This window comes from Cupressus sempervirens, chromosome 1 (genome assembly GCF_028749045.1).
Source record: "Cupressus sempervirens isolate cs-2001-9-10 chromosome 1, ASM2874904v1, whole genome shotgun sequence".
Lineage (NCBI taxonomy): Eukaryota > Viridiplantae > Streptophyta > Pinopsida > Cupressales > Cupressaceae > Cupressus > Cupressus sempervirens.
This window is the reverse complement of record NC_143118.1, coordinates 344,242,830-344,265,490: the sequence shown is the minus strand read 5'-3', so window position 1 is coordinate 344,265,490 and position 22,661 is coordinate 344,242,830. Positions and strand designations below refer to the sequence as shown.

Sequence of the window (22,661 nt, the reverse complement as noted above, 5' to 3'; positions counted from 1 at the left end):
ACTAAAATGCATAGCCCATATATATGGAGCTTGTGAAAGCTCACTTTCCATTATTGTTATATCTTTACCTTCTCTTTTTGCATCACTAATTGCATTAGCAATCCACTCTTCAAATTTAGGAAAAGAATTGCATCTACTCAAATCATAACGTCTGCACTTTTGAGGTTGATGTTGCAGCCAAGATTGTTTCTCTTCTTCATATTTTCTACATAGAATAATGACATACAAATAGTAAGATTAATAACATAAATTTGTGAATATAATTGAGAAAATAAATTAGTGTAACTTTTTACCTTCTCCATTTTTCGAATGAAGACGTGTTTTGAAGAATAAAGGTATGTATTGTTGTTCTTTCTTGATACGAGAGTTTGAAGCGACATCCATTTCCTTCTAATACTTCACCTGCAACTTTCTCATCTTCATCATCATCCCATACGCGTTGATTGACATTTTAAAAATCCTTCATATATTCTATGCAAAACCCCATGGCCTCTTGCATTGAATATCCCTCGAACATGCTGCCTTCAGGTTTTGCCCTAGTACGAACAAATTTTTTCAAAACCTTCATATATCGTTCTATAGGATACATCCATCTTGTTCTTACTGGGCCATAGTGCTCTAGTTCATATTCTAGATGTATCAAAAGATGCATAGAAATGTTAAAGATTATTGGTGGAAATTCTCGTTCTAATAGACAAAGGACTTCGACAACCTCCACTTGCAAACTATCAAAGTTTGAAGGATCCAGTACATGTAAACTCATTCTCTTTAATATTAGGCCAAGCCTTATAATTGCCATTCTTGGCCCTTTTTCCAAACTTGACATATTTACTACAATAGGTAATATATCCTCAATTATGACATTATAGTCATGGGTCTTGAGGCCTCTTATGCTATTAATATTAGTTTGGCTTCTAATGCTACTACTCACATATCCAGTAGGAAATCGAGTTTGAGACATTAATTGTAAGAATTGTGCACATTTTTCCTTTGTCCAAATATAAGGAGCCTTAGGTTTTCTATATTTTTCATTATCATATTTTTCAACCCAAAGATTTTGATGAATCTTTATTTCTCGAAAGTCTTAATGAGATGAAATAGTATCAAAAACACCAAAACGAATTTCTATAATAGCATAAGCTATATTTTTCTCAATATGCATAAAGTCAACAGTACGCCTAATGGAAATATCCTTAAAGTATGGCAACTTATACAATATGCACAATCGTTTTACATCACTTTCATTATATGGATCATATCTACTTCCAACAATCCCACCATTTTCAATAAATGACATTCTTTTTTGTCCATTCTCAACAATGTAATCACCTAGTTTTTGCAATGGTGCTACACGATTCTCTTCTTGTCCATTAAAACGTGTTTTTTGTTGACGATATGGATGATCCATTTTAAGGTAAGCACGATGCCCACAATAGATACACTTATGAAAACTTCTTGAGTGCCTCACAAAATCCCTAAAGTTGCAAGCAAGACATCCATGGTATCCATGAATTGATAGACCAAACAATGTACCATAAGTAGGAAGATCATGAATTATAAACAATAAGGAAGCTCTTAAAGTAAATTTGATTAAATGGCCATCCCTTAAAGATTGAATTGCTTCAATTCCTTTCCACAATTCAATTAGCTCATCATATAATGGCTCTAGATAAGTATCTATTGTATCTGAAGTCACACTTTTCTTTCCCGGTATAATCAATGATAACATTAAGAAAAATGGCTTAGTTGCTAACCATGGCGGTAAGTTATAATTTATTAGAAACACTGGCCATGTTGACCATTTAGTAATTTGATCTAAGAAAGGATTCACCCCATCTAGAGCCAATCCCAACCTTATATTACGAGGATCTTGAGAAAAATCAGGCCATCTATTATCAAATTTCATCCATGTCTTAGAATCTAGAACATGTCGTTGTTTTCCATCAGTGCTCTTATTTTGGGCATGCCACTACATTAGTTCATATATATCTCTACACCTATACATTCGAAGTAACCGTGGGATTATTGGAAAGTGGCGAAGAACCTTTCTAGGAACAACAATTGATTTGAACCCTTATTTATACCTCCCTTCATGACATTTTGGACATTCACTCTCATTTGCAAGATTTTAATAAAATAAGACACAACCATTAACACATGTATGAATGTTTTCATACCCTAAGCCAAGCTTACTGATTTTCTTTTACATTGACTTTGTTTTGTCGGCAATGTGGAGACATCTGGTAACAATGAACTTAATAATGCCAATAGTTGATCTACACTCTCATTTGTCCAACCATGCACCACTTGCAAGTTAAGAATTTGAAGGATTGTTGTCAAATGACTTAACTTACAGTTTGCATACATAGGCTTTAGAACATCCTCCATTGACTTGGCCCAATCATCATTTAGTCCCTCATTCAACATTCTATCAACTTCAAACCCCTCGTCAAACATTTCTGTCACTTCATCTGTGTTTGGTGTCACTTCATCTATTTTTGCTGCCTCTTCATCTCTCACAATTTGTAATTCTATCATATTTTCATAATAATTGTAAGCCCAAGGACTTATATCACTATGCCCATATCTTATCATGTGTCGATAAATCACATTTCTTTCTTTCACCTTTCCACCAAGACAATCTTTACATGGACATGGATATTTGTTAATGCCTCCCTCCTCAGCTACTCTCTCATCATATGCATGATATTGATTCGTAGACAACCTATGACGCTAATTCATCTGTAATATTATGCATTCCAATTAATTGAGTTTCTAAATTAATGAAGAAAATGTATATTTGGAAACATAGATGCCAAAACATTGTTGAATGTAGTCAGTTTTGGAGATATAATGAGTCATTATTTTGAAATCTTACATTTATTTGAAGATTACCTAGTGGGAATAAAAAATGCATGTGTTCCAGGTTTTGAGTTACCTCTAAATTTGTTGTAGAGGGTGTCACTGACTTCAAATTTGTTGCAACAAACTCTGATTTCCTTGTGCACGTCTTTTCAAAAGTCTCCAAGTCCTATCCAAAACAACTTTATCACCCATGCATATGCTTCAATACCTACCCACGAGAATAAAAATGCCAAAAAATATGATGAGCATTTATTAACAACTTATGAATCAATCTAAAGATGAGAGGAAAATCATTGTAACTATGATATCTTTATTACAATCTAAGATAAATAATTGCTTCAATACCTACCCACGAGAATAGAAATGCCAACAAATATGATGAGTGTTTATTAACAACTTATGAATCAATCTAAAGATGAGAGGAAAAGCATTGTAACTACGGTATCTTTATTACAATCTAAGAAAAATAATTCACATCAACAAGAAGATTCAAGAAGAGATTCTAGTCATCATATTAAAGCAAATAAAAATAAAACTCTATCAATGATCAGATACTTATTCCTTAATAGGTTTAACTATCATATTATGACCAAGAGATTATCAAGGAAAACAAAATAAGTAGTAGTTCAATTGCAAACATTCACAATATATTTAGTTGCTGCATTTGGTTCTCAGGTTCATCTAGAGAGGCAAGTTGTAGCAACTTGCAATTTGTATTGCAGAATTCTAATGAAAGCATTCCATTTGTGTGTACTCTTAGTTGGTAGTGAAGAAGTCAAAGACACTCGGTGTTAATTCAAAATGTTCACAAGTGCTATTGCATAACAACTTTTCATCAATGTGCATCTTAAATGGTTGGGCTTTAATGTGGAATTAGTATATCTATGTAAATGTTTATATACCTGTCAACTGGACACAGATACCTGGCACATCAACTTTTCATCAATATGCATCTTAAATGGTTGTTCTTTAATGTGGAATTAGTATATATATGTAATGTATAAACATTCCTATCATAGATATACCTGTCAACTGGACATAGATACCCGGCTCTAGACTTCCAAATGGTGAGTATAATATAAATATTATTGGAGTTGGTTCTAGCTCACCTTGTTCATGGTCTTCACATATGGAAATTCACAAGTAGGCTAATGAATATATTTTTGTGAAATACCTATTCAAATATTTTTGTTGTAAACAAGCCATAGATGTTACAATTCTGGAAACATAATTACCATGTCAAGCTATTATTTTCAGGAAGTATAAGATTTTTGGCTAGAATAATTCTTCTACTCTGATATGATAATGAAGTGCATTGGCTAGGTATAAGAGTTAATAGATTTGGAAACAATAGTGGTTGCAAATAGCACAAATAATTTATAATTAGTATTGACTAACTGAGACATCAATGTACTCAAGATTACAAGGGAATCTGGTTGTGTGCTTTTCTCGTAGTCTTATAAATTTGATACTAGCACTAGAGCTAGAGAAGACATATGTTCAACACCTTTATTACATGAGCACAATCTGATAAAGAGGAATTCACAGTGTATGATGACATACTTTTTTGTGCAATGAAATGACATGGTGACATTATGACAGTTTCGTAGAGTGTTTAAGACTATTAATTTCTTATTCTTGCATCAATAACTTTGTGGTGAATGTCATTTATTTGTTTCAATGCAAAGTTATGGCTTATAACCAGCCAAATTTTGGATTACGTTACCCTCTATAATGCATTTGTCCATTTATAATGATGGACAGGCCCAAAATATTTTTCATTAAATAGAGAAATGAAAGGTTGCATTATGGAATGGTGTGATCAAGTTGGAGCATATCTTACGCATTCTTTATTTTATATCAAGTGGGACACAAACAATTTAAACACAAGAGACTTATCATAAGTGTGATATTTTGATTAACTACAATATTTTTACATATTTCAATAAAGTTTGATATATTTACATATGTAATTACAACCTACAGGGTGAAGTATTAGTGAAGGGTTTGGCCATGATTAAATTTGTTTTACACATTTTTTATCACTGTCAAATTCAACTTTGAAAAGAGAGGGCAACAAGTGATTGGTTCGATTGTTGTGGAAGATAATTACTATGTTCCATGAGTATCAAGTGATTGTGTACAGTCATTAGAATTTACAAAATTAGATGTAAGTGAGAATGCTACAAGAGAGTTGTTCTTCAAATGCCCTTGAAGGGAGCAAGGTTGTAAAAAGTAATTTCAATAGTAGATTGACTTAGCTGGAGGTTTTCCTAGATTTTCTCCAAGGAAACTATATTACTTTCACTTGTGTTTACTTAGTTTCAAATTACTTGTTTATGCTAAGATGCTACAAGTTTTCTGTCAACTAATGCATTTGCTTTTGATAATAGGAATATCTCTATTTATTTAAATCATTTATGCTACTCTTTTTCAGCATGGAACTTGTAACTAGCATTTGTAATGGTGAAACCCTATAGAGAATCAATGGAGTCTACACATCACTATGTCTATCAATCTTACCATCAAAAGTGTGCCTACTCTTGTAGGCATCATCAATTGCCAATATTCAATCTTCACATCAAAACTGCACTCTTCTCCTTTTGCTTACTCTACAACAATTTCTATAGCCTCCTCATATGACTCACAATTAGTGAAGTCCATGTGTTTAGCAAAGACTGAAATATTCATTGCTAGCTGATGTGCACAAGCTCTTCTTGTAGAAAAGTCTACAAACTTTCCCCAATGAAGAGTGTGTCTAGAGAACTGAAGGAGTGTTGTGACCACTGATGAAGGAGTGTTCTGACCAATGATAATAGATTGCAAAAACTGTATAATATAAAGCGAAAAGGTAGAAAAGAAAGCAAGAACATAGAGTAAAAGAACAAAGGTATAACATATATCAATCCAAAATGATAATATATAGAAGACATAATGTATACACAAGATAAGGCTGTTGATTTTTATTTTGCACAGAAAAGTAAGAACGAACAAAGACCCCTTTTGTTGGCTGCTCTAATTTTCTTCTAAAGCAAACATAAGCATATGCTCTCATATAACAATGAAGAGGAGACAAAAAAGTGTGTGTATATACCCAGCAAAGAGAGCCATAAATGGGCATATCCTCCTCTGGAGTGGAAATAAGAGACTAAAGATTTTGCAATTAATTTTTTGAATGTCTGAATAGAGAGATTGAGGATGGACTGAGCTAGTGAAAGAAATCTTGCAGGGGGGAATGGACCATTCATGAATAGAACTGTGTGTAAATAGAGATTTTGGATTTTACACACTTCACTGGTCTACAATACATGATGATGTTGATTGAAGAGTAAAGGTAGACAGTTGGGAGATATGATCTCAAATACGGCTCCCATGTATCTTAGTTAAAGATTCCCACACCATAATGATAGAGTGGGGAAATGTCAAGAGAAATACATGCTGTTATTGTCTCTCAATAGTGAATGGGACAACCACCTCATTAATTGACCAAACATTCAAAAAACATGAAAGGAGTGGTTTTTAAATGCTAAGGGATTGCATATTACAAATTAGACAAAATTTTTCAAGATTTGAAGGAAAGAAATGCTAACTCACCTGGTGATGAATGAAGCAAGAAGGCCAAATGAACTGAAATACTTTATTCTTCTATCCGCAATCCTCTCAAGCAACTGAATAATTGGCTCATTCTTCTGTCCTCAAAGAGATGAATGAATTTATTTTTTAATAAACCCATTATGCCCTCTCCGTATGTAGCCCCAATCTATTCTCTGTGAGCGCAATGTGAGCAGAATGTTCCCTGTGAGCGAAGCGAAAATCTGTGCGAAATAAGCTTTTTTTCCCTTTCATATATACGATCTTTCAAAGGGGGCATGATTATTATTTTTTTTAACTCTTCTCAATTGATTTTACTCCACAAGTTACAGTGAGCCCACACATATTATTTTATAAGTTTTTCATCGTTCTTGTAATCTTTTATTTTTTTAATTTTAATTGTAAACTATTAAAAAAAAATTCAAATAATAGTCATAAACATTAATTTATCTTAAATTTTTTTATAAAATAGGCTTTCAAAAGGTCAATGATTTTATTTACTTTTATCATTTATTTATTTATTTTTAATAGTTACGTTAATTTATCTTTTGTTTTTTTATAAAATAGGCTTTCAAAAGGTCAATGAGTATATTTACTTTTATCATTTATTTATTTATTTTTAATAGGTACTAAAAGCTCTATATAATTCTATTATTATTAGAAATCTTATATAGTTTTGCTTTAATCCTAGATTAATTAATTTTATTATTATTAATTTAACAATCTATAATTTTAATTTCATTTTTAAGTTAATTAAATTTTATTAATGATCAATTAATATAAGTTATAAATGTTAATTTATTTATTTTTCATTTTTAAGTTTAAGAAAATTTATATAATTTTAATTTTATATTCAAAGTAATTAATAATAATCTATAGTTTTATAATAATATGTTAATTATGTCTAGAACATTCTAAACTTTTGAATATTTTGAGCTTGAGTAGTTTATGATGGGTATTAACCTCCTAGAAATTATTGTTACTTCTCAAGTCTTGTGAGCAATATCAGTGCCTAGCTAGATCCAATGACTAGTACTTTTTATAATTAAGTGGTATTTGTTTATTCATTCTCATGATAATTATTAGGTCATATGGTTTCTATATATATATATATATATATGAACCAACAACGAGCACCAAATTCAAAGCTACTCTCACAAAAACCTTGATTGCAAAAAATGAAGCATTGGTAGGCCTCATGGATTTGGATCTCTCATTTTTTATCAAGTGTTTACATTTCCTCACAAATCAAGGTCGTGAATATCCTTCAGAAGGAAGTTGAGCATCAAGAGTGTTAGATCCATTTGGTAGAATCATTACCTATAGACTTGATGATGCTAGAAAATCATATGCATTTGTTGGTGTTGCAGAATTGGAGTCGATGCATTTGGGCTCAAAAGGCATGGCACACACAAAAGAGACTCCAAATTTACCATAGTGTTATAGGCACTATCTTTGGGTGACTAATTTTGTAGTGACCAATTATTTAGTCATTTATTTTGTTACTTGTCTTTGTATAACCTTTTGATTTTATTTCATGACCAAATCAGTCATTTATTTAATCAATTATTCTTATAAATTGAAAAATAGTTCTCTAATTTGATCACTTTTAGTCATGTGACTAAACTTTTTAGTCTTGTGACTAAATGTTTTAGTCACGTAGTCATTTATTTGCCAAAATTCTACTAGTGTGATGAAAAAGAAGAAGCTGATAAAGGTGAAGTCTTAGCTGTTTTCACACCACCGAGCAAGAAGGATCAAAGACCAAGGAGAAGACGGAAACAACACCTCCACCACGAACAAAGCCAAGGACCAAGGAAACTATTATTGCTGAGAAGTCTTCAAAATAGAGAGTAGCAGAGGCTACTAAGTCAAGTGAACCTCAAACCAAGAGAAGGAGATTGGTCAAAGGACCACCTATCATGAAGATCAAGACTATTGAAGGGGTATGTGATAGCTTAAGAAGATATGTAGGTTTATCTAGTTTCAAACATGTAAGATATATATGATACACTAGATAACAATGATAGAAATAAAGTTGAGGAAGATATGGTAGAAATGATTGCAAATCAAAGACTAGATCCTAGTGCAATAGAGAAGAAGATGCCTAAGGATCTATATGATAGATTAGAGAGAAGATGGTAACAGGCTAGAGTAACAAAAAATCAAATAAGAACTAACACACTAGTTAGAGTTATGTCTAATTTGTCACAAGAGTAGAAGGATACATTTTTGAAACAACATAGGAACAGATTTGTTCCTAAATATAGAATTTTTTTTATACTAAAAAATCAAGAGGAAGTTGTACAATGGCAGATTGAATTGTTGTGGAAAAGTATTTTTGAGCTTATAACAAAGAAGGTAGAAACTATGAATATTGATGATAAGCATAGTAGTGGAGAAAGTTTAGGTGTGTCTAGTCCACAAGACAACATGTCAACTCCCCTGATACTCCAGAAGCTAAGAAATCAAGGCTTACCAATGAAGAGGAAGATGGTAAAGATCAAGAAGCTGATGAAGATGATAATATTGTTTTAGCACCTTAGATTAAGGGACATAAAGAATTAAATAAGGCTAAACCAAGTGCTACTATTGTTTTCTTGAGTGTAGATGCACAAGAAAGACTGAGTGGCGATACCCCTTAACCTACTCCTCAGGCATTGCCGAGAAACAATTCCCCTTCATTATAAAGGAAGAGAAAAGAAATAAAGGATATGTCACCAAATAGTGAAGTCTAGAAGAACATATTGAGATGCTAATATTTAATCTGGAAAATCTGATCTTGCAGCAAAACTTTTTTCTACAAGAAATTTTGAAAAAGAACAAGAGACAAGAAGAGCTCAAGAGAGAGCTAAAGTAGCAAAAGATATTATAATATTTCAAACAAATTTTTGTTGAATCATTTGACATATAGAATGTAGATGAAGAGTCACCAATCATTGATCAACTTGTACATATGATCATGTGAGTACTGAAAATTTTGAACCCAATGACAAGTTAATGGATTAGTCAACAAGAAGAGTTGGGACCACAGTTATGGATAAATTTTTCATAACTATAGCTGAGCAGAAAGTCTTGCTACATGAGAAAGAACAAATAATGATGAGCATAATATAGAAGGTAAAATAGGTGTACACAATTTTGTTAGGTGTGCCAATATTTATAGATATTGTTTAGGTATAGATAGATAGGACTCAAGTTGAGATGAAAGCATCCAGTAATGATATCTCAGAGTCAGTAGGATCTAGCAAAGATCATTACATTATATTTTTGAATGCTCAAGGTAAATTGGTTGAGCTTCAAGAAGATGAAAGCACAATAAGATCAAAGTTAATCTCAATTCAGGAAATATTGATACCTCATTTGTAGGTCATGCAGAGAGAACTAAAAACAACCAAGGAATCACAACCTATTAGTGGCTGAGATTTTAATAGATTTAGCAACAAGACTACAATTACATAATCAAATTTTAGAGGCAAAAAGAACCACATAGAATCATGCATTGGCCATGATTACTAGAGTTCACAAGGAATTCATTGACACATATGGATTACATTAACTTTTTCAACCCTAGTAGCAATGACATCACATGTTCAAAAAGAAGGGGGAAATATATACATACAAGGGGATATATATATAGAAGAAGTATCATGTACAAGTAATATTGAGTAAAGGCTATAATGAATTTTTGTATTCATTTTTCACAAGTAATAAGACTTAGGGGGAGAGATCAAATGTTTGTATTGTTATGACAAAGAGTAAATATGACAAAGTGTTTTTTCCACTAATGTCAAAGGGGGAGATTATTGGTATCTCTAACCATTGTTGTCTATTAGTGTCAATAACTTAGTCATTTACAAGGCAGAGTCAAACAGTCATGACTGTGACCAAGCTACTCTACATAGGTTGAGTCATGTACATAAGATAGTATGTACTGAGTAATTCTATAGAAGTTGAGTAAAGTATGGTCACCGAGCAATTTTCTATATGGACCAAACTCATTCAGCAACCGAGAAAGTTATTAGTGACCAAGTGAATTTGCAAATGTTCCTGGTACCATTGAAGATGATTGTGCTGATATGGAGAGGAGTGATTATTATAGGTTGAATGTAATTTTTTTGGTCTGATTCAATTAGCTCTTGAGGTTTTTGAAGTGGCTCATATGGGTCAAATTTAGAAAATGGTATGGTTTTATGAGCTTTGATTTTGTTGATATAATATCTATTGTAAATATCAACAAATATATTTATGTAATTTTGTATATAAGTGACAATTCCAGGTTTTCTTTTTGGGTCTTTCCTGGTTGAGCTTTTTGAACTAGTTTTACTAATAAATATATTTAGTAGCTAGCCCACTTTTGCCAAAAAAAAAGTATATAAGTACTGAGTGATCTAGTATGTGCCAAGTACAATATATATTGAGAATCAAAAGGTTAATAAAGGTTGAGCAATAGAAATGTTGAGCACAAGTAACAATATAGGCCGAGCAATATAAAGTGTACATAAAAGTCAAGAATGGAACAAAGTTTTATGGAAAATGATTATCAAGCCTACTTGTAAGGATTATTTAAGTTTTGAAGAGGTTGTTATAGAACATTCAATACTTGTTGAGGTTGTTACAGAATATTTACATGGTATGGATCACATATCCCCATGTGTTTGGTCAACGATCAAGATGAAGAGGAAAAACATGGAATCATCTAGAAGACTCTTCATTGAATCTTTATAAAGCATTGATCTTAACCTAGACCAAGAGGACATGAGAGATGAAAAAGTGATTGTGTGCGTGCATGAGAAGATCATAAGTCATTCAAGGGTTTTGTTATCATCTAACAAAACAAGTGACCTATTCATGAGAAGTGAAAGTGGAAAGGAAAGATAAGAGTATTAGATCAGAGAAGAGAGGATCAATTAGTAAGGAGAAGATTTGAAATCAACTTGTAGAAAAAAATAAAATTCAGATACTAAGTTAGTTTTAACATACTTGAATTAATCTCCTAATAGAGTCTTTAGTTGTAAGTGTCAAATCCTCTTACAAAGTGAAACCTAACAATTTCTTAAGTCTTTAACAGGATAGACTCCTGACAGAGTAGATCATATATTATGGTCAAACATTGTAACCTTGGTTGGTTAACTTTATTACTGCAGTAGTGAAGATTTGTGGATGTCATCCCCACCCCATTTTTACCTTCACTTTGGAGGGTTTCTGGGTAAAAAATACTATATTATGTGATATTACTTTCATGCATGTGATTGATTTGATTTACATGTTACATCAAGTTTAGATTGCATAAGATATCATTATATGTGGATGAGTGTTGAAAAGGTATAAAGTGTTATAGATTCTAATTCACCCCCCCCACCCCCCACTCTCAACATCTAGTTTACTCCTCCATAAATCTACACATTGTCCCTATAATGTTTCTTAACTATTTTGATTTTGAGCCTTCTAGTGTTTAAGCCCTTACAACGCTTGCAAGGACAATAACATTTTTCATCACCTTCTCTTTGAAACTTAAACTACAATCTAGCAATTGTCTCCCTATTTTGATCCAATTCACTCATATTATCTAACATGATCCTTCTTCATAGGATTGTATGCTTGTACCCTTTTTAAATTGGTTGTGCTTTCTAGATCTATCACTGATAACTATTTCATCATATGCACTAACATTAAAGAAACAATTGAAAGAAAACCTTAAAAATGAACAATTATTTTCTAGGAAATAAGAGATATAGAAAAGTTGGTTAAAAGGAAGCAAGTTTGAAGAAATAAAGGATTAATTTTATGTTCAGTGAATTGAAAGAAGATATCAAGTTTAACTATGAAATGTTCAATCTTAGATTGGTTCATTAATATCTTGGAATTGAAGTGTATTCAACCATATAGAAAAATACTCCTCCAAAATGAAGCACACCAAAGAAATTTTTACATGATTTAGAATGCTAAGTTTCAATATTTAATTACCACCCATAAAGACAAGGAGCTAAATTCACTAAAGAACTAGATAGTATAATAGCCAATGTAACAAATATGTTCTAACCACCCATTCAAACATGTTCTAACATTCAAATGACTGATCACAAATATGTTCTAATCAACACTCAAACATGTTCTAATAGTCAAATGGCTGATCACAAACATGTTCTAACCACCCACTCAAACATGTTCTAACATTCAAACAATTGATCAAAAATATGTTTTAACCACCCACAACCACCTAACCCACTATAAACCTAATTTCTATACATTATGTGTGTTGACAAGTTAGCCATATTTGTTTAGCTTTACTTGCCTATATTTGCAATATTGCTTGCATTGATTCAAAATGTCTCTAAATAGGACCCAAATGATTTTATTAGCCCAAAAAAATTATGAAGTGGCCTATATATTCTTAATTTCCTCTTGGACATATTTGTATGGTTTTTAGATTATAAATAAGTCATAAGAACCAAGTCCCAAATTCAAAATCACACTGGATGAAATGATATTCTTAATTAGAAGTCATATATCCATTGAATTCATAAAAATAGAAATATGGGTCCCCCTCACACCTTGCATGGAAGTAACTCTCTCTCTCTCTCTCTCTCTCTCTCTCTCTCTCACACACACACACACACACACACACACACTCTCTCTCTCTCTCTCTCACACTCACTTTAATATTCATCCCTTTTATAGAATCTTCCTAAGGAAAAAATTAACAATAATTGGCTAGGAATCTTCAAAAAAAGGAATATAATATCATATAATATGAAATGAATTAATTTCCCATATCATACCCATAGTTTTTGTATTTTTTGAATTTGGTCTTTTATTTAGGATTTGATGAGACGATATTTCAATGAGCATTATGAAAACATCAATATCACTCATCAAATAGTTTGCATATCAGAATATATGAGAAAATAATATATTTAGTATTATTAAAGAAATATAAGTTTCCAACTACTCTTTGTTTCGGCTAATCATACAAAAATATAAATTGTATTTATAAGTTGGTTTAACTATGACTTTGTTGTAAATAAAAGGTAGAAAGAACATAAAGTATTTATTATTATACTATTAAGAGTTTATTATGCCAAAACACAAATTTTATTGATATAAGTTTTTTCACTACATGGGTATTAATATTTGAAAATGTAATGTATTTAATATTATACTCTTAAGAAAGTAAAATGAATATTTTCCAATTGATTGATGTTTGTTTTTAGTCTTTTATAATTGTCAATCTTTAAAATCATATAAGGAATATAGGAGAAGGGTCAGAAAAGAAAAAAGACATGGACATTGGTACCCAAACCAAAAGAGAAGACTATGACTGGAACCAAGTGGGTATTAAAAAACAAGTTGAATAAGAAAAGTGAAGCCATGTTTCTTTTCTTAAAAATATGACATGAATTTTGAAGAATGCTATGAAAAAATTGCAGAAGATAGAACTTGGGTAGACCACTGTGAGATTTATGCAGCCTCCATGGTGACTCAAAGTAACATTCACATGCACCATTAAAAGGACCAAGTATCCTAAATCTATAGTTTTTGTAGCTCAAAAATACTCAAACTCCATGTTTCATGTCATAATGAAAATCACTTCAATAGTTTGTACTTCATTAATAACAATGTCAATTCTCTTGTAGTACCCATGCTTTTGGAGGAGGATAATCAAAGTATAAGCCATAATGACCAAGAGTCTATAAGGTTCATTATAGATGAAAAAGGGTGCAATGATACTAAAAAAAGTCGTGTAGAAGATAAATTATTGAAAGGAAAAGATGAACCTCGATGAATTTTTTTTTTAATAGGGTGTAATATTCCAAATGTAGCAAGGAAGACAAAATAATAAAGGTTTTAATATTATCTTTCAAATGTTTTAATATGTACCAAAAACATTATGAGAAAACTTTCTTGGTCAACACTACAGTGACATGATTTGATATGTATTAAACTATTGGCATAACCCTTGCATCCTTTAAAGGTGCAAGTGCTAGTTTATGTACCTAAGGAATGTAGTTGTGAATGAAAATATTATTGCAAGTTTCTTGCTTTGTCATAATAAAGTATGTTGGACTATTGTGGGTTCTATGGGGTATTCAATAAAGGATGTAAAGATAAATCCCTTTATCTTTACCAAAACATTTAATAAATTGAAGTCTAATTCTAAAATTCATTCATTCGAGAATGATTGGCATTTTGATTCTTTATAAAATAAGTATGTTGTTTTCTCTAAACCATTTGGTATTTGGGAGCATAAATGATTCATTGGCTATCATGATAATTATAATACAATCACTCTTTAGTAAAAAATAGATTTGGAATGAAAGTTGTTGTGAACTTTTGAAAGATGGTAAGATAGTTTTAAAAATATACAAATTAAAGGATGGATACATAGATGAGTAATCATTAAAAATAAATTTATCATACTAGAGTATATTGAAAATATTTTAAGGAATTGATTATGAAATTTTTTAATTCATCAACATTTTAGATTATTGATCTATTATTAGAATAAAATAGTTAGAAATGAAAAATTAATGTCTTCACTTATAACATTTTGAAATATATAATGATCAAGAAATGTTAACTACTTCATTAGCTTAAGATCATTGGAAATAGAAATAAATCAAATGATAAACAAGTATTCTAAACAAGACTTTCATAAACTATCATTAAAAATGTAAATGCTAGTTTATAAGATTTGCATAATTTTACATTCTTAAAGTTCTGCTAATATATTTTATTTTAAACAATATCAAAAATATGTTTAACAAAATAAAAATATTTTAAACATATTTCTATTTTTAAAAGTATAATATAATATTACATAAAATGAACCATTTTTTTAAAAAATAAAATAAAAAATAGACCCAAAATTTAAAAGAAATACTTGTTTCAAATATTTAGAGACCCTATTTAATGGGAGAAGGGGTCTAAATCATCAACTAATTAATTCGATGTAAATTGGAAAATAAATTTTGCATGATTAACAAGTGTCAGTATTTACTTACTGATAAATTGATTATAATTATAATATTTAATATAATTGTAATTATTATCTTAACTATAAATATAATTATAATTTTAATAACATATAATTTAATAACTCATTGTCATAGTATAGTGTAGAAATGAAGAACTAAATGATATTTTTATATATAGTAGTTCAAATATAATATAAATATAAATAAATAATATTTATTTAATGTATAAACTTACCTATAAATAATAAAGAAAAATAATCAAAATTATTTTATTATTATTATTAAATAAAATTTAGGCAAAAGCTTACAACACAATGGTAACTTGTGAGCCTCTCATGTGGAAGGTCTTGGTTTGAATCTACATTTGCCTAACATATAATAATAATTAATTCCAACAAATAATAATAATTAATCTAGGCTTTAGCCGAATAAAAAAAAAATTAAATAAAATTTATTCAATGTTAAAATTACTTATTAGTATTTTCAATTATAATAATGCTACATATTCTATCATTCTCATAATGTAAACTCTTAGATGGAAGTACTATCACAAATATTTCTTTAGACAAAGATCATATTCTTAAAAGTTCATACTTAAAATTTAAATTGATACATTTAAAAAGTACTTCAATCTTCTATATACTTATATGTCAAACTTATTTGAAATAAAAGTCTAATTTACATATTAAAACACATGTAGTAAAGATAAGAGATTGTGAGAACAACTCATTAGAGCATTAGTTTGTACACAAAATATCAATATTTCTTAAGAGCAAAACCTTCACTATTTATCTTTCATATTGTTGTGGAAGGAAATAAATGGAAACTTGAATAATACATAAATAAATGAGAATTTCAAAAAATATGTTCTTTAATATATTAAAAATAATTCATTACAATTATATACTATCAATAATTAATGTATTAAATCCAATTCATGATAATTATATTAACAATTAAAATCTTTAATATATTCACCACTAATACATCAATTAATTTTAAATAATAAATTAAATATAATTTTTTTTTTTTTATACATGTTATTTTTACTTATATTGATTAAAAATAAAACAAAAGGAGATTATATTCTTTAGTTTAGTTTAAAATAAATATCTAATGAATTTGTAAAGGATGATTTTTTTTGTTATGTACATGATGATTATAAGAAATTGGAATTAAAGAATATATATAATTTTTATTATTAAAAGAGAAATTATTTAGAAAATAAAAATGATTTTAATATTATTCTGTAATAGATTATTGATTTCAAATTTATTAGTCAATGCATATGAAGAAAAATCATTTTAATAAACTTGTTATTTAAAAAAAAATTATATGTTACTTTCAAATAATATTTTAAAAAATTAAAAATTAAAATACTTAATTTTAATTGGTGAAAACATATTTAATTGGTGGAAATATGTTTGTGTTAAAAATTAGTTAACAAAATGATTATAATAGTATATATCTTTCATCAAATACTAAACTAATAAGAAATTAACTTCAGAAATTTGGAGACCCTTATACCGATATATATTTCATATTTCCAAAAATTATTGACTTTGAAATTGACTTCTAAATTTCTCAACAAATACATATAAAAATCTCAGTTTGAATGAGGAAGCTTAAACTGTTCATTGTACTTTTGACTTGATCGAAGAGTGATCAACTAATTTTTCCAATGGAAACAAGAACAAATCAAAGCTTAAAATTTGGTAAAAATATGAAAACTCTACGACTCTCATTTCAGAGAAGGAAAAATGTTATGCCTCCCTCTGATTAAGAAACGACTATTGGTCGAAATTTCCGTAATGAGCTTATAATTAGATTGATACAATTGGCGTATTCCACACCAAAAAAACAAAAAAAAAATTTAATTTTGGAAAACTTGAGACAATGCATTATTTCCTCATATTTTCCTAAAGATTCTGTCCTTTGTTGACCCTTGATGTGGAAAGGTTGGCTGAATTTTCTTGGTAATATGAGAAATTTTAAAAAGTCCAACTTCGTAGAAGTATCCCAGTTTGAATGCTTCAAAACACAGTTGACTCCAGTTAAAAGCAGGATAAAGGCCTGGCCTCCCTCCAAATTATCAGGAAACGGTTAGTTGTTCGAATAATTCAGAATGGGCTTGCTTACAGTCATGGCGTTTATTGTAGTAGCATTTCACACACACTGCACTGAAGCAGTCAACAATGATGGAACCGTTTTGCTTTCTCTTCTCGACAAGCTTACTGCCCCTCCCAACTTGTTCAGCACTTGGAACTCCTCCGACAAGTACCCCTGCCACTGGAAAGGAGTTACCTGCCATCCAGATCACACGGTTAGTAAACTTGATCTTTCTCAAAGCCAACTCTCTGGAAAGCTGTCTCCGGTTATCTCTGGTTTACACAATTTGAAAGAACTCGATTTGAACCTTAACAATCTCTCTGGTACCATTCCTCATGAGCTAGGAAATTGCACAGAGTTGGAGACTTTAGATCTCTCATACAATAGTTTCCATGGACAAATCCCTGTCCAATTGGGTAGCCTCAAAAAGCTCAATTGTTTGTCAATCTATAATAACAGCCTCAGCGGAAGCATTCCCCTCTCCATATTTGAGCTTCCACTGCTGGAGACGATTTACTTGAATGACAATAATTTGAGCGGAGAGATCCCTTCAAATGTTGGAAATCTGACTCAGCTGGCCAAGTTATGGTTGGCAGGGAATTCCTTAGTAGGGAAGATGCCTTCATCTATAGCCAATTGTAGGAATCTAGTAGAGCTTTATGTGGGCGACAACCAGCTGGTTGGGGAGCTGCCACAATCTCTCGGCCGACTTACAAATTTAGAATCCCTATATGTTACTTCCAATAAGCTTGGAGGTCACATTCCCAAATCACTTGGTGACTGCACAAATCTCATTGAAGTTGAACTGTCCAAAAACTCTTTCAGTGGAGAGATACCATGGGAGCTCGGCAAGTGCAGCAATCTCACCATCATTTCTGCCACTCAAAATGAACTCACAGGGCGCATACCATCCTCACTTGGAGAGCTGCAATTCTTGGGGCAGCTATATTTGAACCAAAATTTCCTTTCCGGCAGCATCCCAGCAGAGCTTTGGAATTGTAGTCATCTGGAGGAGCTCAGCTTACATACGAACAAACTCGTGGGGTTCATTCCTCCCGAGTTGGGTCGATTGGGGCATTTGCAAATTTTGTTCTTGGCAGAAAATTCTCTCTATGGCCCAATTCCTCCCCAGCTTTTCAGCTTAACGAGCTTACGGGAACTCTATCTCTATAACAACAGTCTCACAGGAAGCATATCCCCCAAAATTTGCAATCTTGTACACTTACAAACCCTGTTTTTGCAGGCTAACCAGCTATCAGGCTCAATACCTTCAGAATTGGGTGCTAAGAACAACTTCACAGGAATTGATCTAACAGAAAACCAGCTCACGGGGACAATACCTCCATCTCTTTGCTCCTCAGGTCGATTGGAGATTCTAGTCATAGGATATAATCAGCTGCAGGGGAGCATTCCTCCAGAGATTGGTCGATGCCGGAGCTTGAGGCGACTGATCTTGAGCCACAACAATCTCACTGGTGGTATTCCTTCAGATTTTCTGGGTTCCAATTCTATCGTTGATTATCTGGACATGAGTAATAATTTGTTGCAAGGAAGAATACCGAGGAGCCTTGGGCACTGTAAAAATCTGAGCTCCATTGACCTGTCCATGAATCAACTCAATGGTAGTCTTCCCGCAGAATTACGACAACTCCCTAGGCTACAGAGCTTAAAACTTTCCTCTAATGATCTGGCTGGCCCGCTTCCTCAGAAGCTAGGTAATGCTTCTCTCTTGTTTTTGCTGGACTTAAGCTTCAATTCCTTCAATGGTTTTCTGCCGGACCAATTAGCCAGACTACAGAAATTGCAGAACCTAAACTTAGAAGGAAACCTTTTTGGCGGAACCATTCCGTCTTGGCTGTCCGATTTGGGACAATTGCTGCAACTCAATTTGGGCCAAAATCAATTCCAAGGCCAAATTCCACACTCACTAGGAAATCTAGAAAATCTACAAATTGGTTTAAATTTAGGCAAGAACAGATTGAGTGGAAAAATTCCAGCGTCCCTGGGAAATCTAAATAAACTAATTAGCTTGGATTTGTCATCCAACAATCTCTCTGGTAGCATTCCATCTGCATTTGACGGCCTGGTGTCGCTTGTTGCAGTCAACATCTCGAACAATCAGCTCAGTGGTTGCCCACCCAAGTCATGGTTGAAGTTATGGAATTCTTCCTCAAGCTCGTTCACTGGCAATCCAAATTTGTGTGCAACAGAGAAACAGGGGAGTGTCTGTAGATGCAGGGGCGATTTTACTCTCCCTAACAAGGAAATCAAACGTCTTGGCATTGTCTATACGGTCCTTATTGTGATCGGAGCAGTCATGCTCTCTTTTTTCCTAGTAGCTTTGATTTCATGGAGACTTTATGACCCCAAATCTGGTGAAGAAGTTCCGTCTAGACTGCAAGAAATTTTACAATTAACGGAAAACCTAAGTGAGAAGTATATAATTGGTAAAGGGGGCAAAGGGATTGTTTACAGAGTGGGGCTGCCTTCTGGTAAACTATTCGCATTGAAGGTGATAGAGTTAAACCCTAAACAAGGAGAAGAGAGAAGCATAAGAAGGGAGTTCAAAACAGCCGGGCAAATCCGTCACAGGAATCTGGTTAAAGTGTTGGAGACATGGCAAATGAAAGATCGCGGGTTCATTCTCTACGAATACATGCCCAGCGGGAGTTTGAATCATTTATTGCATGAGATGAAACCCCCTCCAGTTATAGGATGGGGAATCCGTTACAAGATTGCCATAGGCACAGCTCATGCCCTATCATACCTTCACAATGACTGCAAGCCAGGGATCATACACAGTGATATAAAGCCCTGCAATATACTACTGGATTCAGATATGGAACCCCATGTTTCTGATTTCGGGATTGCTCAACTAATGGAGAAATCGGCCATTGGAGATTCTTCCTCACTTATGGGCACTCTGGGCTACATTGCACCTGGTAAGATTATGTCTACTTTAGTTTTGCTGTTATACAATTCTTGCTTTGCTTTACTGGCTTGGATTTTTATGGGATTTTGCTGCAGAACGTGGACAGTCAATCAGAGTGACGGAGAAGATGGACGTGTATAGCTATGGCGTGATGTTGTTGGAATTGATGACGAGGAAAAGTGCAGTGGATTCCAGTTATGAAGAGGGGATGGACATTGTGAGATGGGTGAAATCATACAGTGGAAATGAAGAAGCAGTGCTTGATGAAGGGCTTAGTGATGAAGCAATTGAATCAGCCGTGAAAGAAGACATGGTGGGGATGATTAGAATTGGTCTGGAATGTACGGAGCATAAGGCAGAGGAAAGGCCCTCCATGAGAGAAGTGGTGGAGATGTTGAGAGATATTAGACCGCACAAGTTCTTTATATATTCAGAGTTGAATTTTGCAATTTCAAAGTGAGAGTGTCGCACAGTTAGGTAAGGTATGTGCATTCCATTTCTCTAAAATAGCAAGGGTTTTTTCTGGAAGAAATATGGTATGTGCATTTCATCGTTAGAATAGCAAGGTTGTTTCAGGAAGCAATATAGGTGAGTCTATATAAGTATGTCGTTTTATATCTATAAGCTTAATGTATCCTGTTGGAGCCTCCCTGCAGGAACAAAATTTAGAAAGTTTTTTAGATGGCATTTAAATGGACAATGGCAGGTATCTGTAGGATAAGAGTAATTGCAGGTATTAGTATATTTGAACTGTATTTCTATTGTATAAATATCGTTAAATTAGGAATTCTTGAAATATATGTCATATTTTTTAGGACCAAGTTCTATGTATAATGACAATTGAAAATCCATGGTTAGAAGGTGTTAAATTTTGTTAAATAACCACAAAATAAATCATGACTGTAGTGGTAGCTCTTTAGAAACACATGTATGTGATCAACAAGTCACGGAGAACAAGTGGCATGAAAAGTATTGGGATTTGAAGTTCATATTAATGTTGATGGAATACACATGTATGTGTTCTACAAGTCATAGATAACAAGTAGCATGGAAAGTATATGGATTTGAAGTTCATATTAATGTTGATGAAATACATGATGTATTGATTCTATAGGAAAACCTAAAGTTTTACCAAGAATCCTCTCAAGTTTCAAATATAGTTTGATGGCTACTAGAAAATATAGGGTCCTCATTATTAGATCTTGGAGGAAATTATTTTTTCTTAGTTAAAACTTATTTATGCTAATTGGAGGAATTTATGAATAAAAAGTTAACTGTAGTATTTGCATGCTATATTGTGTGTTAGTTGAACATTATAAAGATAAAATGTTTCTTTTCTTTTCCATATTAATTTATGGATTCATATGAAGAAAAAATAATTCTCCTTGCATTCAAATGTATATAAAGTTTTAAAATACAAGTTTGAAAGTAGATTTATCTTTCAGTTATTAATATTTATTTTATATGCATTATTGTTGGAGATAACTCATAAATGACATTCATTTAGTTTAATTATTTTCATTTAAAAAAAGAAAAGGAATGTTATTCATCATTTGAACCATATATGTATGTTTTAAAGGATTTTGATAGTGTTGTAATAAATGATGAGTTTATTACTTTCCAGCACTAAAGAAGTTTTTGCTTATCTAACCTAGATTATGAAGGTTTTCATTATATTTCAAAGGTCTTTGGATTTTCATTTAAAAGCTCTCTTGAAAGCAAACATTTTGTTCTAATATTCTCCCAATAGATCACAATATACATGTTGGCATATGTTTGTAGTTGATGTCAAATGGTAGAATTTGTTTGGACAAGGACATTGAAATAATTATTGTGGAGAAGAGGGTTTTGTTGCTATGAAAGGAGTTGTAACCAAGTTCAGATATGAATGTATTATACGTCTTATATATATTCTCATTGCATTTGGAAAAATATGTTTTAGTTATCATGTCTAGTTCTTTTATTTAATCAAATAGTAGTTGAGTTGATGATTGGTATGTAGCCAGATGTACAGTACATGATTTTGATGAAAGAAAAATATGCTTTGATTGCTTCAAATAACTTATCATCAAAATATGCTTTCGTGCTTCCACTAACGTATTCATCTTCTTCTGTAAAATAACTTTTAGAATCATGAAGCTTGAGCAGGGTAAGCCTTTTTTTGACATTTTATCAAACATATTGGA

General features: G+C 31.9%; 1 protein-coding gene across 2 annotated transcripts; it reads left to right on the top strand.

The window, feature by feature from the left end:
- The first annotated feature begins 17,439 nt into the window (after nt 1-17,439).
- On the top strand, nt 17,440-21,271 carry LOC149577631 (uncharacterized). Of its 2 annotated transcripts, none has more exons than XM_089824746.1 (2): nt 17,440-20,485; nt 20,582-20,760. In XM_089824746.1, the coding sequence occupies exons 1-2, from the start codon at nt 17,560-17,562 to the stop codon at nt 20,614-20,616; spliced, it is 2,961 nt and encodes a 986-aa protein (XP_089680872.1). In that variant the 5' UTR covers nt 17,440-17,559; the 3' UTR covers nt 20,617-20,760. The 2 variants fall into 2 exon arrangements, with proteins under 2 accessions (XP_089680872.1, XP_089680865.1); XM_089824739.1 differs by having other exon boundaries at nt 17,447-20,485; nt 20,571-21,271.
- Nucleotides 21,272-22,661: the final 1,390 nt, after the last annotated feature.